Genomic DNA, 17,845 nt, shown 5'->3' on the forward strand with positions numbered 1-17,845 from the left:
GTTACTAGTTCTAGTTGCTAGTTGAGATAAAAAATAATTTATTTTAGGCCGAATTATTTGGGATTCTGGTATGCTTTATTTTGGGGCATTCCACGAGAATGTCGCTTACGTAACGCTTTCGCCTTGTATGGCAGCTATCTTAATCAAATCCCTAAACTTCTAGAATATACTGCCTATTTCTTAGCCAAGTCGTGAAATATTAAAAGACCCAAGATAGCTTACTCAGCATTTTCAGAAGTATTAGAATAATGTCGTTACGTAAGCGACATTCTCGTGGAATGCCCCTTTTGGTGTTTCAGTACAGATAGCGCCAGCGGTTTCAGAAGGCTCTAAAGCTTTACCTTTGAAGTTTTAGCTAGTCGAAGAATATCTTCTTCACATAAAGTCTATAGACCTGCTACATCAATTCATGTCTTACCTCAACTCCCCCTTCATTGTGACTTCTCCCACCAACAAGCCTCAACCGAGTATCGCCATCTAGCGTCTCCAGTAAGCTCTTTCTTCTCGGCTTCACCAGCGCCACTGGAGTTTCAGTACAGATGGCGCCAGCGGCTTCAGAAGGTTCGCAGTCAGATGAGCCCCAGCCGCTGAAGATGCAGTGGTTCAGGGATGGCTCCGTGCCTTCGCAGACTACGTCGTCCATCCAGAACTTTCCTGACAATTAAAAGATTTGTATGTTTTTAGGGTTCCGTACCCATATTGTAAAAACGGGACCCTATTACCACACCTCGGACACTGGCGATCAAATGTATGAAACAAACGCGTTCCTACGCACACAGCCTAAGCTCGTGTAGGTGAACGCGTACCATGCTTGTGTGAGTGAGATAAGACATTGTAGGGTAACTGTGAGGTAACCGAGAGCGGGTGGGCGGCACTTTCAACGGGAGGCAGGGAGCGTCCATCCTGTACGCTAGTACTCTTTATTATACTGTGCTATTACTAAGACTCTGCTGTCCGTCTGTCTATCTGTCCGACTGTCTGTCACCAGGCTGTAACTCATGAACCGTGATAGCTAGACAGTTGAAATTTTCACAGATGATGTGTTTCTTTTGCCGCTATAACAACAAATACTAAAAAACAAGATAAAATAAAGATTTAAGTGGGCTCCCATACAACAAACGTGAATTTTTTGGCGTTTTTTGCGTAATGGTATCTTGTGCCCTTCGTGCGCGAGTCCGACTCGCACTTGGCGGGTTTTTTTTGTTTGAACTTGTGTAAGACCCTCCATATATTTTACAGCCGTCTTTTTGCATTTATATTTGTAACGAATATTTTTCTCTATCTTACGGGATGGCCGAGGTTTGAACCCACGTTTTTGGGTCAAACACAAAACTGTGTTCACGTTTTTCCTGTGGACATCATGCGGATAAGGGTTAAATAAGAAGATTAACCTTTCTAACTTATAACTAGCTATTAATACTTAACTTTTGGGTATGTATACAGGAAAAGACGTGAACACAGTTTTGTGTTTGACCCTTTTAGCAACCTATTCCTAAATCATCAAATGTTAATGGAATATGTTTGGCTTCTATCAAAGTAGAGAGTTTTCTTACCTCGTAAGCTTATTTGTTCAAGTACAAAATGAATTGAAATTTTAAATCGAGTCGACTCGCATAAAAAAAACCAAGCTCAAAAGCACGAGGTCGAGTTAGAAATGTAACACAGAGAATTTACAAAAATTGCAAAGTTCCCATGGAATGTTCTGTTTCTAAAAAGTGCTTATCAATAAAAATACACGTTTAGAATGTTTACCTATTTTCTAATGATAAAATAATGAGGTATAAGGAAGAGCACTTTCTGATATTAATGAATTTAATGATTAAATAATTCTCTACAGAAGTCTATTTGAAATTTTCCTCCAGGAACAGAAAGTTGAATTCTCATAATGTTGAATTATCGAAATGTTGGATTCTCAAAATGTTGAATAATGTTTTCACGGATATCACTGATATCAGACTAAATCAATAGGTAGGTAGGTTAGGTTCGTTAGGTAGCTTCAGATGCCCGAAGGGTAAACCGCCTAGAAATAGGAGCCCCGCAAAGCGGGGCTCCGTCTAGTTAAGTTCAAGTCAAAGTCACCATTTCAGTATTTCAAAATTGTAGGAATTCAACTTTCTGTTCCTGGACGGAAATTTTAACTGTTCTCTTAAATCTCTGAAGCTTAACTCTTACACATTTCATAAAACAAACTTATTTCTTTCAATACCATGTAAGTAGGTACCTATGTAGTTTATATTTATATTATGTCTTGGCTTCGCTGTTATAGTGTGTCAAAGGTCTGTTTGATTTCAAACATAGACAGAGAGAGTCATACTATCTTTGTCTAACACTAGTACTAGCACCCAAAAGAAAAGGATGAGTATAGGTTTTTTTGTTCCTATTTACTGACAAAATTTGGTTGACCCAGTATATATCCCGTCTGCTCAAAACACATAAGAGTACGAGAGAGGGTTCCTTTTTATAGGCGACGTCGTAAAAATTTAATAAAGACCCTTTTAAGGCCGAATCAATGTCCAACCACAAACATATAAAATAGAAATAAGTGTTTCATGACCGACCTTTAATCTGGTGAGGTATCGAGAGGAATTTTATCGTCTGATCTTTCTTGCGTCTTCGCCAAAATTAATTGTAAGAAAATGCCACAAATAAAAGACTTACAATACAATATTCTTTATTGTTCATCTTAAAAACAATTCGTACACGAATTTCATGCATTTTTGACCTGAGAAAGCGCGAGGGTGTGGAGAGGGGTGGCATGTCTGCGATTGGGCGAACTAGTGTAGTACCGGCGGCGTATATATTGTTATATTGCCTGTGTATGTGTCATTGCAGATCTGTGGATGAAGATGACTTACTTTTCGCCTCTCCGTACTGCGCAGCGTGTGTGGCGAGTCCGCTCCGGTTCCATCGCCTGCAGACTACCTGGGCGCCCGCGTTGTCCCAAGAGTCGTCACATACGGCACCCCACCGGCCCCCGTGGTAGATGTAAACGTTGCCTGTGTATGTGTCATTGCAGATGTGTGGATGAAGATGACTTACTTTTCGCCTCTCCATACTGCGCAGCGTGTGTGGCGAGTCCGCTCCGGTTCCATCGCCTGTAGACTACCTGGGCGCCCGCGTCGTCCCAAGAGTCGTCACATACGGCACCCCACCGGCCCCCGTGGTAGATGTAAACGTTGCCTGTGTATGTGTCATTGCAGATGTGTGGATGAAGATGACTTACTTTTCACCTCTCCGTACTGCGCAGCGTGTGTGGCGAGTCCGCTCCGGTTCCATCGCCTGTAGACTACCTGGGCGCCCGCGTCGTCCCAAGAGTCGTCACATACGGCGCCCCACCGGCCCCTGTGGTAGATGTATACGTTGCCTGTGTATGTGTCATTGCAGATCTGTAGATTAAATTGACTTACTTTTCGCCTCTCCGTACTGCGCAGCGTGTGTGGCGACTCCGCTCCGGTTCCAGCGCCTGCAGACTACCTGGGCAGCTGCGTCGTCCCAAGAGTCGTCACAAACGGCGCCCCACCGGCCCCCGTGGTAGATGTATACGTTGCCTGTAAACTAACTTATTTCAATGATCCCAATCAGCATTCTAGTATCATTTACTATTACAAATAAGATCGAAACGGGCAAGTTGGTCTGGCCTGCACATTGGGGCATGTTTACATTGTTGGGTGTTTATTGCTACTTCATACATTTGCTACATGCGTTAAGTGGTAAATGTATGAACTTGCAATTCGCACTGTCATTATAGCTAGTCCTTTACAGTAAACGTTATTTTATTGCACCCAAACCTTTTAGCAAATATTACTAAAGTCCTGGTGACCTAGAATCCCCCACTGTCTAACCCAAGCTAGACTAGAGGCCCACTCTTTAACCCAGTAATAATCTGCTTACAATTACGTAATATTGTCTGTGAAAATCATTCTGGATATGACACACATTGGATTACTAGGAAATAATAAACGTGAGCGGCTGGAGTGACAATAGGGATGATGACACATGTTGAATATTATAACAAAATCTAGTAAAATAGATAGCAAACGAGCAATTTATCACAATAATGTGGATATTAAAATAAAATATTGAAAAATTACAAAAATACAAGACCTGAAAGTCTCAAAATTTAAGTTTTTTTTAACTTCCAAAAACGATAAAAGTAAGGGTACCATTCGATTCCTTACATTTCATCCAAAAAAATATTGTATAGCAACTATATACATAAACGCAATATTTCACCGATAAAAACGCCATTTTCTTGTTTTGTCCATAGTTCCATACTACAAGATGGCCTCCCAGAGACCTTGACGGCACGTTCCCTTGCCGTTTTGTATAGGGCGTTTCGCGAGTGAAGTGCGACTGTCGGACTTTGACTACAATTTCTGACTTTTGTGTCACTTTAATGCAATGGTCCCATATAGACATTTGATCCTAAAAACAAACCCGATCGATTGATACCATAAATGAAAATTAGTCATGTAGCCTATTGTAGTAACAACATATGGTTCTACCGCTTTTGCGGATCACTAGTCAGAGATGGATCTGGGGGCACGGTAGTGCCCCCGCCAAGACGAGCAAAGCGAAGCGCAAGGGCACTACCTACCTTTTCTCGAAGCGCTTCGTCGTTTTTTTGAACCCTCATAACTTGGGTTTGGATTATACCAGATAAACAAAATTCTCGGGATATGATGTCAATAGTGGACTTATTAAACATAAAAAATTTCAATTGCATAGCTCTTATACTTAAGATTTTATTCATATCTAAAAAAACCCAATTTCGTCACTGACTCACTCACTCACTGTTGATCATCAAAACCTCTAGGGTACTTCCTGAAGTCCTAGGAAGCTGAAATTTGGTATGTAAGATAGTATTAGTACACAAACAACAAAATAATTCAAAAACTTGAAATTTTTTGCCCCTAAGGGGGGGAAAAGGGGGGTGGATTTTTGTATGGGAAATCAATAACCGCTGAACCGATTTAGTTGAAATTTGGTACGTAGATAGTTTTTGTAATGGGGAATGGCATAGAATAGTTTTCAACCCCAAAACGGGCGACGAAAAGGGGGTGGAAAAGGGCGTTAGGGGAAAAAGAGGGTTGAAGTTTGTATGGGGAATCAGTAAAAAGCAGATGTATAAAAGATGCCCCGAGGTACGTATTTCAGGATTTTTAATAGTACCTTAAATCACACGCGCAACCCTTTAAATTAGGGGATGGAAGCAACTTACAAAAAGAAGTGAAATCCCACCAAAAACATTTTCATGTAAAATGTTGCCAAGACGAAACCACAAGGCTCACACTGACAAAAAGTTATCAGATCTCTTGTAGAGCCAAGCTTCTAACTCTACAAGCCCTAACTTCACAAACTCTACACCTTAGTCAAAATATGTGGCTTGGCCGTTTCGTTACTCCAAGAACTATTGTATTATAAAAAATAATGAATAGTGAATACATTTTTCACCTTACGTCCATGTGACAGTAGCGAAACGGTGAAGCCACATATTTTGACTAAGGTGTAGAGTTTGTGAAGTTAGGGCTTGTAGAGTTAGAAGCTTGGCTCTACAAGAGATCTGATAACTTTTTGTCAGTGTGAGCCTTGTGGTTTCGTCTTGGCAACATTTTACATGAAAATGTTTTTGGTGGGATAGACACTTTAGAAAATGTGTGACTATTTTAATACATCTCAAATATAAACCTCTTTATGGCGCGTGCCACACTATATAGTCTATTGTGTGCAATAAAGATTAGCTAAATTAATAAATACACGACAGCATTTTAGACCTAAGGGTAACATTCCATTTCTCACCGCAGCTGCACTACTGGTACTGAACGCGTCGCTGTTACTGTCAATTTCCATAGTAAACAGTAGTGCAGCTGGTTGGAAATAGACTGTCACCTTAAGCGGTAATGGGGACGCGGTCGCTTCGCGTTAACTCGATCGAATATTTATGTTAGTTATATTTTATGTATAAAAGGTATGATTATAGGGTAGACGGATTAAATAACAACTTTATAGGCAGATAGTTCGTGAATAATACAGTCTAGTAGGTCCAATTTACCTGACCTAACCTAACCTTTAGACCTACAATAAATTTTCAGTATAATAAACCGGTCAAGTGCGAGTCGGACTCGCGTTCCAAGGTGCCGTACATTAAGTCCGACTCACGCTTGACAGTACATTTCTAATAGGTTTTCCTGTCATCTAAGTATAGGTAAAGAACTATTTTGTGTATTTTTTTACCAAATTTTAGACACAGTAGTATCGGAGATAAGGGGGGGGGGGGGAATGATCGGATAGACAGACGCACGAGTGATCCTATAAGGGTTCCGTTTTTTTCCTTTTGAGGTACGGAAGGGTTTAAATAAATATTGTTGGTCTGGTAGTCTTTAAAATGGGGTGAGTATAGTTTTCTTAAAGCTTGTAAAAATGCAGAATATGATGAACATATTGCTCGATACAAATAGCACCATAGATATAAAAAAAAATACCAAAATATTCTTATTCACATGACAAAAGACATAATGGCGGTATATTTCCCATTCTTTACTTATGTATCGTAAATAATTTAATAAAGTTTTAGTGATCTCGTCGGTCAAACGTAACAGTACATGACAGTACCCCTGTAAATTTCATTCGATAGCGTCACGTGAGGTACGCGTTTGTTTTAAGTGTTTTGTATGGGATTTTGAATTTCCAAAACGTCCGGCTTGGCGCGCTGTTCAAACGCGAACGCTCGTCACGCTATCGAATGAAATTTACACTAATAGGGGATCAGATCATAGGTAATTAATAGAGATTAATGTTGCGACGGGTCACAAGTTCAAAACAAACTAAACCAGGAAAAAAGCAAGATTGTGTGTAATCCACGATGTTTGTTACGTTAAAAACATCAAAAAAACTGTACCTTCAAATTGGTTCGGACCGCCGACAAGCCTTAATCTCCCTTCAGCCAGTTTTTGCTTGTTTAGAAGCCTCTGAACGAAAGCAGCGCGGGCGGCCCTTTCCGTGTCGTTGAAATCACGACTAGTGACTTCCACTAGTACCGCTACAATAATGAAACATTTCACTGCAGATTTCATGGTAACACTTCAAACACTTGCACTAAAGTTTTTGATACCTTCGGGAGTTCTTTGATTTTACCGAACGCTAACTTGCCGTGTAAGTACCGTATCAATGGTGTATGTATAAAACTCGTGGTTATCTGTCTAATTAAATATAGGTACTACAGGATGGCTCAAAAACACGTTGATAATTTTTTTTGGGAATAATTTTCTAACTTAAGTACCTACACGTGTATCACTAAATGCAATTAAAAATTAAAAATAAAATCAGAGATAACAAAACGTATTAGGTTCAAAATATAATCTTTTAGCTTTGATAATTATTTAAACGCAAACACGTGTTAAAATCGACAATATACCGCAATAAACAATTTTGACAATTTATTTTTCACCTCAGCAGCTCGAACAAAAACAAAATGCGATTTTGCTCACTGTTTTTAAGTAGCAAAGTACCCTTGTTCGAGCTGCTGAGGTGAAAATTTAATTGTTGGTATATCTTAAGAAACCATGAGTGAATAGAGGTAAGTGATGAAGAAGGAATAAATTTTTCGGGTTCTCTATAATATGTTCTCACTGCTGAGGTGAAAAGTTTTGTGAACTACACGAGATCAAAGTTATTTACATCTCGTGCGCTTTTGAGTCCCTTACTACGCTCAAGATTCTAAATTAGATTAGTATAGAATCTTTCGCTTGCACGGGACTCAAAATAAGCACTCGAAGAAATATCAAACTTTGATCTCTTGTTGTACAAATAACTATTTGTGGCCACAATACTTATTTCTAACACAAATTACATTCTATAGTTTTTCACGCACTGCGCACTAAAATAAAATTGGATTTAAAATTAAAATCAATTTGGTAAACGAGTTTGCACCAACGGACATCGAAATCGAGAAATTGTCACACAAAAACGTAGTAGAATTCGTTAGTTCTAACTGTCAAGTCAAATATATGGTACACCATTTCCAATAAACTTTTTGGAATTTAAATATGAACTACATTTATTGTTATTTTTAACAAAATGAACTAATGTTGGAACTATATGCGACTGAACAACAACGATTGTGAACAATTATGGCACTGTATTGAGTCTATTGCGTGCTGATAGTCATGTGTTATAATTATTTATATAAGAACGTCATACTAGTTCAATGTTAAGACTATATGACTTTGCCATATGTGATGAGTTCACAGTTTAAGGGGAAGATCGTTTACTGAATTTTACAATTAAACTGTGTTATTAAAAAATTGTTTCAATTCAGTTTATAATTGATAACGTATAACTATTATTTTTTGCCCATAGTTGGTTACTTGGTGCTACTAGGTATATTATTGACCGAAGCGTAGCGAAGGTCTACGTTTTGACTCGGGCATTTTGCTTTTGTATGTCCGGATGTTCTCCTCTACAGGTCGCAATTCTTAACCGATTTTCGTGAAATTTTGTGACCGAATTCTATGACTAAATAATTATTTTTTGTCGATCCGGTTTTTGGAAATTTTTCAAAATGGCGGAGTTGTGACAGCTCCCGCCTAAACAAATAGTCGTATCGGTATCATAAGAGTTTTTTCTTTTTGAGATATGTTTATAGATTAAATGGCCAAAAATTTAGAAAATTTGTATCGCTGGTTTTGGCGGTATTTAGATATTTAATTTTAACTTGAGAATGAGTAGCTAAATTTCGTCAGCTTTAGTAAGAACTATAATGGCGTACTTTGCAAACGTTCGCTTTTTTTGTTTGCATCGGCAGGTCCCTGGTTCCATCCCCAGGAATTGTATACTGCTACATAACTTTTTGTATTTTTTTTATACTTAAATTACGTATAGTTGTTTTTTATTTTATTTTTTTGAAAAAATGAAAAATTTCGTATTTTTTATTTATCAAGCGCGGGTTAAGCGTATTCGTTTAATTTTTGTTTGTAGTTTTATGTAGTTTTTATTTTTTTGTTTATATTACATGTACTATACATACCTATATTTTAATAAATATTTTTGCCATACATTTATTCAGTTTTAAGCTCTGCTCGCGAGGTCTACAGCTCACAGAGCTACTAGTAATAAAAGGATCATTGTCTAACCCCTTTATTACGGCAATTCTTATTACTGCATTTAATATCATAATCAAAGAGTATGTGAGTCATACCTATTTAAGGTGCTTTCACACAGAAAAAACTAACGGTATATCACTTATAATATAACGTTACCTACAGTTTGAGCAAAGCAGCTTTTGGCGTAAATACATTTTGAACGAAATTAGACTGCAAATCAAAATCAAATGCAATGCGAAGGATTTTATTTAATTTAATCTGATATCGTAGAATGCGGAAATTGCTAAAGCTGATAAAATACAATTCAGAACGATGGCCTTAAATTGGGTGCTTTCCGGAAATATTCAAGATGGCGACGGATATGCAGATGTAAAGGAAAATAAATGGCGGATACAGAGTAAAATTCGTATACAGTATTTAATCTTACCCTCTCGGCTTCACTGTCCTAACCCACAGGAAAGGCGAGCCGATACGTGTGGAGGCTGCAAGAATCTGCCGCTTATTTCAGGTTGGACCCTACTCGCGCCTTATGGTAACTCCATGTCGGGATTTAATTTTGGAGTATCCTTCTCCTAGATGGATTGCAAGCCAATGCTCGAGTTGGGCGTGCAGCGGGGCGGGGCGTGCGGCGTGCATGTTAAACAAATGCAAGCGTATAGGAGCGGCCTTAGTGCACGCTGCTCAAATTACTTGTGAGCCCGACGACACGCTGCACGCCCCGCCGAACGCTCCGCTTCGAGCGTCCACTCAGGCCTTACACTAAGAGGTCCATCTCCCCTGTGACGAAACGCTTTCAAAAACCACTATACATCTTATAAAAACCACTATATGGATAGTATCCCAATTTGCCTCTCACTTACCAATAAGTACCTACCTATTTCGTGGGTGTGATGTTATACGAGCCAGCCGGGCTAGCACATGATTGGCGCGAGAGTATCTCGCGGCGAGATAGACTACCCGTCCCTCTTTTATTAACACAGCTAGAAAAAGACGGGTAGTCTATCTCGCCGCGAGATACTGTCGCGCCAATCATGTGCTAGGGGTGCAGGGCCGGGCGCCCGACACTTCTTTTTCTATGACAGGTGACGGTGATCACGTGATGTTTTCTATAGATAACTGAAGTGTCGGGCGCCCCGGCCCGGGCTCGGACCATTGTAGCGTGAGTCACCCTTAACTCTTATTCAAAATTTTCGAGAAATCCCGTGGCCAGTAGTTTTTATTTTAGAATTTAGATATGATTTTTTACCACAAAATATGTATAATCAACAATAATTATCAAAGAACTGCGCCTTAACCCAAACAATATTGCATCAAATAGTATCATTAAAATTGACCCATATAGCGTCTATTGTCTCGGCACTGGACTGTTTGCTCTGATTTGGTCGTAACTGAATCATTGTACAAATGTACATCCTTCTCAATTCAATTTTCTTGGTAGATATTCCACCAATTCGCACGAAGCGCTTTGCTTCCTCGTTTCTTATGCGCACTGCGAAAGAATGGAATTGCTTGCCGGCGTCTATGTTTCCGAGCTCATATAACCCGGCAACCTTCAAATCAAGGGTGAACAGGCACCTTCTGGGCAGGCTCGCTCCATCGTAGGCCACGTCTTCGCCTCGGCTAGTCTGTGGCGATGAGTAAGCCCATTTATAATATATAAAAAAATGGATTTTCGGTAAAATAACATTATTGGAAATTTGTGAGAGAGAGTAGGTAATAGAAAAATATGCAGTAATCATATATGTATTTTATACATACGACAATTTTGTTCTTAAATCTCACTTTTTGAATATTTTATAAGCAATCGTTTTTACCCACCTAAATGAGTAAATACGGGTATTTATCGGGTGCTTTGAGTAAATACTGTAAATACCGAGTAAATACTCAGTATTTACTCAACCCTACCCATCTCGAAGCGTGATAGAAGATTAATCATTTTTTAAATGTATTCTCCAGAGCACCTAGGCTTATAAAAAAATATAAATGTATGTAGAAACATAAAGTAGGTACCTAAATACGATAGATTTGCAAAATCTTGAATAAATTAATTAGGTAGAGAGTAATTACTTTAACTAATATAGTTAATATCTTCGAACTAAATCATATTCATCATTAAAATGAAAAAGGCAAATCGTACGTAAAAATAATTTCTCATTTAAAAAGAAAATCTCATAATAAAGTTTGGTAGACAGTCCTTCGTGAAATGTGACACCTGCGACCTGGCTACTCTTACACGTTTAAGGTAGGAGGATCGTTATTGGAAATCAACTTTTGGGACTTAAGGCTGGAGCCACGCTTGAAGCGTTCACCAGAATTGGGTGCTTAATAGGCTAGATGACCAATCTTCATTTATGGTAGGTATCAATGAATCAGGTTTGTTTTTAGGATCAAATGTCTATATGGGACCCCTTGCATTAAAGCAATATACAAAAGTCAGAAATTATAGTCAAAGTCCGACAGTCGTACTTCACTCGCGAAACGCCCCGAACAAAACGCTATATGAACGTGACGTCAAGGTCACTGAGATCGCATCTTGAAGTATGAACAAAACAAGAAAATTGCATTTTTGTCGGTGAAATATTGCGTTTATGTATATTTTAATACAATCTTTTTTTGGATAAAATGTGAGGAATCGAATGGTATCCTTATTTATTTCGTTTTTGAAAGTTAAAAAAAAAACTTAAAATGTGAAATTTTTATGTGATGTATTTTTGTATTATTTCCATATTTTTTTTAATATTTACAATATTGTGATAAATTGCTGATTTGCTATCTATTTTACTACTTATAGGTATTTTGTTATAAAATTCAACATGTGTCATCATCCCTATTGTCGTGAAATAGCTACTTTTAATGCAATATGCGATTTTGTGGTGTGTCCTTTCAGAGGTGAATATATTATCGTCGCTATACTTACTTAACCTCATATCTGCAACAATCATTTGATGGAAATGTCACTTTTCTTTCATTCGAAATACGGATGTTTTTCTCATCAAATGAGTGTTGCAGATACGAGGTTGAGTAAGTATAGCGGCGATATGTATGTGGGTCATATACTGAACAACTTGTACTATATATGATGTAAGACATTTTTGGCATTTATGTCATTTTTCCATATTATAAAATGGTTTAAATGATATGATTATCGTATAGGGTTAAAAAAAATTATAATAGCGTTTTTCAATAAAAATACACGTCAAGATTGCTTACTATTTTTCTAATGCTAAAAAAATACGAAGTGTGAATAAGTTAAGATTATACGGCTTTCCTGTACTTATAATTTAAAAACATTATACAATAAATGGACTTCAAAACCTAATGTTCGTACTTTATCCTCGTTGGCTAGTTAAAAACTTCTACTTAATTATTTTATATGATGAAAATCTAAGAATAATGTACTTACCTACCTATGTATTTAAATCAGAAAGACGCCGGTTTTCCTAATCGTTTTTGACCCGGCTCGATACTGCTTAACAACGCTTAAGTATTCTTTATTCTTAAAAGGTAAATCACGTTTAATTATCAAAAATGTAAAATTATAAAAAAACAGAATGAGCAACAACAAAAACACTATTCTATATTCTTTATTCAGGCAAACACTAAGTATAGGTATTACTTAAGGATTAGCCACAGCCTTATTTCAGATAGCCAATAAAATCGTCTGCAAATTCAAATTGTTATTTTATAGACCACTAGTTCAGACCAATTTATCTTTGCAGTCGACTTAATTTGTAACTAACTAAAACAAACTGGATGTTGGTCATTTATTCGCTTTTACAAGTGTGGAGTTAAATTTGTAAGCTCGGTGACATTTAATAAAGTAGGTACTTACCTTTTACGGTAGGTTTATAGTCACTGTTCAATTCGGTCTACTTTTACTATCTGGCGGTAATTTATAACTGAACGTTATAGCAATTGTTATTGACTGCTTTAGAACATTTTATAAAAATATTTATATGAACCTATAAATCGAAGTAATGTACCTAAAAGACGGAGAAAAGTTACTATAAATACTTACTTACCACGGCTCGGAGTAAGTGTAAGGCCTGAGTGGAGTCGGGTTGAGCGTGCAGCGGGGCGGGGCGTGCATGTTAAACAAATGCAAGCGTATAGGAGCGGCCTTAGTGCACGCTGCTCACATCACGCGTGAGCCCGACGCCACGCTGCACGCCCCGCCGAACGCTCCGCTTCGAGCGTCCACTCAGGCCTTACACTAAAGAAGGCGCATTCACACCGTAGTTAACTTTTGTGGAGCAACACGGTAACATTTGGTAACTTTTCTCGTTAATTACTGGACCATCGTTGCCCGAAAGATACACATTAACTGCCAGCGACTCGCTAGGGGAGTTCACTGTTCGTAGGCGCTTTTCGCTACATACGGTTTTTCCCGTGTTATCGGCTACGCTCGTAGCGCGTAGCTCGCGCTGGCACTGAATATGTCTGTTGTGGCGTGGATGGACCTAAAATGGGATTGCCAGCATTTGTATATCTTAGAAGTCATCTACTAAACCGGCAAAGCAAGCTTTCTTTAACTCTTTGAACGCCAAACCTATTATGGACACCGCGCCACTGCAAACTTTATCGTAATGCATGAAGGTTTATATTATACCTAAGAACTGATGTAAAAAGTAATGAAATAAATGCATTTGTATTTGTATTTGTTTATATTACACTGTATATGACGTCTTTAGCGGCAATTTTCTAGCATGTCTAGAAAATTGTATGCCACATCTACGTTTAAACCATCCTAAAGGGGCCCACTGATTACCAGTCCGCCGGACGGTATCGGCCTGTCAGTTGTTCGGAACTGTCAACTTTTTGTTCTAACTGACAGGCCGATATCGTCCGGCGGACTGTTAATCAGTGGACCCCTTAAGATAGATAAGATAGACGTGACGTAGTTTAATGTGCCCATATTGTTGCCCGAATGGGGTGTCACGTTCATTTCCCGTTAGGGTAATACGAGCTTTGTCATTAACTTCTGTGTGTGAGCATGTGGAAACTGAAGGCCGCTACCGCGAACACCGAAGTTCGCAAATTACGGGCATCCTTCTCATCTACTCCAATTAAGGCGTAATTAGAGTGACAGAGAAAGATGCCCGCCATTAACGAATTTTCGGAAAAGTATTTAGTTTTTTTTTTGCTATGTTTTTATTTGTACTTCAACGTGTTTTCAAAATAAGACAAACGCTTAAATAATATAATTATAGGTACCCATATATTTGGTAGACGTCATTCTACTTCTTGAGAATATTAAATAGGTATTTCTAATAAACCTATTATAGCAACTATGAACATTCCAAAATGTGAAAATAAATGAAAAGAACGCACCGCGAGTAAAATCAGCCTGTAGGTACCGAAAGCGCCTGAATGTGACATCACATGTCTTATAAAAACGACATTGGTAAACTTACAAAATAGATATTTTTTTATGATATCAATTTAAAGAAAAAAACCGGACAAGTGCGAGTCGGACTCGCCCACCGAGGGTACTTTTTAGTATTGTTATAGCGGCAACAGAAATACAGCATCTGTGAAATTTTCAACTGTCTAGCTATCACGCTTCATGAGATACGGCCTGGTGACAAACAGACAGACGGACGGACGGAGAGAGGAGTCTTAGTAGTAATCTTTTTTCGGTCCCTTTTGGGTACGGAACCCTAATAAAAATAAGTTATTGGCAAAAATGTCATTTTTGGTACAAGCTTTTATCGCTGACTGTACTTTTCTTACGACAGACAACTAATACTCATCGAGACAATTCTAAAAACCCCTAACACAATTAGGTTGCGTTGTTTCATCTCAGAGTTCCTATGGCCACCTCCTGTCTCCATCATCAGATCAGCTCAATGTCATAATAATATTGCATTATCATCCGATTTATACATGCATGCAAAATTTCAGCTCAATCGGAAACCGGGAAGTGGATCAAATTTAACTTGCAAGATTTGATTACAGACAACGGGACAGGTGAAACTAAATAAAAGCTTGTAAAATATGGTTGTCTGTAAAGTCGGTTTACGGACGATAATTTTGCGTGATAACGTCATAACATTGATGAATAATTGCATACTTTTATACGATATAGATCTGTCCACAACGTGACACTTTTTCGCGCATGCTACCGGTGTTCATCGAGTTATAACTGTTATAAGACGTTATCACGTCAAAAACGATATAAAATTAGAATCGAATAAAAAATACTTCAACTCAAGGGCACATCTCGTCTCGAGAAAGAGCGGGTAAACCCATATTTTTCATCGTGACAGCGGGCTGGTGGATGGATGGATACTAATAGCGATATCCGCAAGACAGCCAATTAGGGCACCAGTCTTGATGGAGTTGCTGACATTTGATCTCTTGAGGCCACTGACAATCTAACCTCTAGACTGAGCTTAGGCCAATTCTTTCATGAAACCGATGCTGCCAAAAATACGGGGGTGCGGGGGGACGAGGTGAGCGAATCCCGTGCCGTGATTGGTCCGTTCAAAGACACGGACCAATCACGGCACGGGATTGACTCGAAGATGGAGTAACGCTACCGTATGTGTGGCAGAGGGGGTAGCGCGACTATGCTATGTCTAGAGGTTGGATTGTCTGTGCTTGAGGCCTATTCCATGTTAAAATCTACTTATGATTTTGTCATAGTAATATGCATGATTTTTTGGAAGACGTCAATGGATTCACAATCAAATTATCAATACACCTTATAAAATAAATAAATAAAAATCATTTAAGTATATCAGGTCTTAAAAATCCATATTATATTTACAAAATTAAAATAAAATTAAAATCAAGATTAAGAATTAAAAATAAACTTAAAAATTAAACTTAAAATTAACTTTAAAATTATTAAAGAATGATTAAAGAAAGATTATCTTATAACCCTGTCCCCCGCCACGTCCGTCTGTTTGTATGTTCGCGATAAACTCAAAAACTACTGATCGGATTTTCATGCAGTTTTCACCTAATCAATAGAGTGATTCTTGATTTCCCATTTTAGAACAATTCGGGAAGAAAATGTCGGCCCAATTCGAACTTTAGGATACGTCAAATATTACGTCTAGATACGATATATGGATTAGATATATCAGTGTTTTGACACGTTGCTTTTGAGCAACGTTTTTGTTTGAAAAAACGTCGTATCGTATCTAGACGTAAGTATTTGACGTACTTATCTTAAAATTCGAATCGGGTCGTGTGAGTCACTTTCTAAAAATAGCTACTATTTGAAGTTGGTGTCAGCTTTCGTGAATCAATCACACTACCCTAAGCTTTCCGCCATACAAAGTCCTAAAAGTAAACTCTACAGTCTACAAAAACACAAACCAGGGATGTTGCGAATATCCGCATCCGCATCCGCAACCGCGGAACTTCCGCATTATTTTAAACATCCACATCTGCATCCGCATCCGCATTAAATAGATGCGGAGTTTAATGCGGATGCGTATGTGCAACAGGTCGGTACAGGAACGTCTTAGCATCGGCGTAAGTGCTAGACTGCTAGGTAATTTAGTCATTAGCCAAAAAAATCTATTAGAAATGAGCAGTCAAGCGTGAGTGGGACTTAATGTACGGAACCCTTGGAACGCGAGTCCGACTCGCACTTGGCCGGTTTTTTGAAATAAAGATTACTAAAATGTAATATTTGACGTTTTTTATGTATCTATGTTGACATCCGCATCCGCATCCGCATCCGTAGATGTGTCTTTAAAAATCCGCATCCGCATCCGCATCCGCGGATGTCAAAAAATCGGCATCCGCAACATCCCTGATCCAAACCTTTATATAATGGATCGTATCTTCCTTTATTCCTATCTAATCTCGGCGACTTTCCGAAATGTATTAAAACTTTCAATAAGATCGACGCGCGTCGAAAAAATCTAAGGAACGAAAGAATCTTTTTCAATAAAACCTAAAGCGGCTTAGCCGTGCAAATAATATTGGTGCCAAATTGCCTACTAAACTGCCTACTAAACTTTGTCGCTTCAGCGGCACCTTTGTCAAAGCCTGTGAAAACAGAACTCCTAGTGTAAATTTCATTCAATAGCGTAACGGAGGACCTGCGGTTTTAATCGATTTTTGCCAAGTTATGAATCGTATCTCTTACATTTGCACTACAGATAGATTTATAAGACAAACGGCTATCGGTTCTCCAATCTTTTTTTTACATTTATATGTACTGGATTTTGAAAACTTATATTTTTTAGTATTTTTTTAACATTGTTTAATAAAACACTTTTTTCGTAACTAGATTGCTGTGAAGGATCTTAGATAATACGAAATCTACATATTTGGGTTCGTCTTTGACGTCGCGAAAAACTAATTAACACAAGTTATGAAATTGAAATTGTTCAACTTTGATGCCAAATATCTCGAAGACTATGAACTTTAAAGTCTTATAAATATAGGATACTATATTGCTTAAAGCCGTTGCTGTTAATATGATAAGCTTAAAAAACATAGTAAACACAGGGATTCAGATCGAAGGTCATTGGCGTGGAGGAGTCCCTTAAGTCTCCTTTTGTATGGGATTTTGAACATGCGGGACGTTTTGGAAACTCAAAATCCCATACAAAATCAGACTTAACGCAATCGCGTACGTCACGTCACGTTATCGAATAAAATTTACAGGACACAGTAGTAGATCCTTCGTTTTGGAAAATAGATGTTATGTTTTGTAAGTACAGTCAGCACCAAAAGTAAAGTAACGGATCCAACTACGCGTCAAAAGTGTCTACCAT

The 17,845-nt window shown here is 38.2% G+C and overlaps 2 protein-coding genes across 3 annotated transcripts in view; one reads left to right on the plus strand and one right to left on the minus strand.

The window, feature by feature from the left end:
- Positions 1-7,080, minus strand: part of LOC134657464 (lysyl oxidase homolog 3A) — a 29,918-nt gene extending 22,838 nt beyond the window's left edge. Inside the window, exons 1-3 of the mRNA XM_063513028.1 lie at positions 6,899-7,080; positions 3,408-3,548; positions 419-654 (exon numbers count right to left, since the gene is read on the minus strand). Of these exons, the coding sequence (XP_063369098.1) occupies positions 419-654; positions 3,408-3,548; positions 6,899-7,073 (552 nt within the window). The 5' untranslated portion in view covers positions 7,074-7,080. The remainder of the gene's footprint in view (positions 1-418; positions 655-3,407; positions 3,549-6,898) is intronic.
- Positions 1-17,845, plus strand: part of LOC134657439 (ABC transporter G family member 20-like) — a 333,481-nt gene that overhangs the window by 112,555 nt on the left and 203,081 nt on the right. The gene's annotated exons all lie outside the window — the stretch shown is intronic.

This window comes from Cydia amplana, chromosome 20 (assembly GCF_948474715.1).
Source record: "Cydia amplana chromosome 20, ilCydAmpl1.1, whole genome shotgun sequence".
Lineage (NCBI taxonomy): Eukaryota > Metazoa > Arthropoda > Insecta > Lepidoptera > Tortricidae > Cydia > Cydia amplana.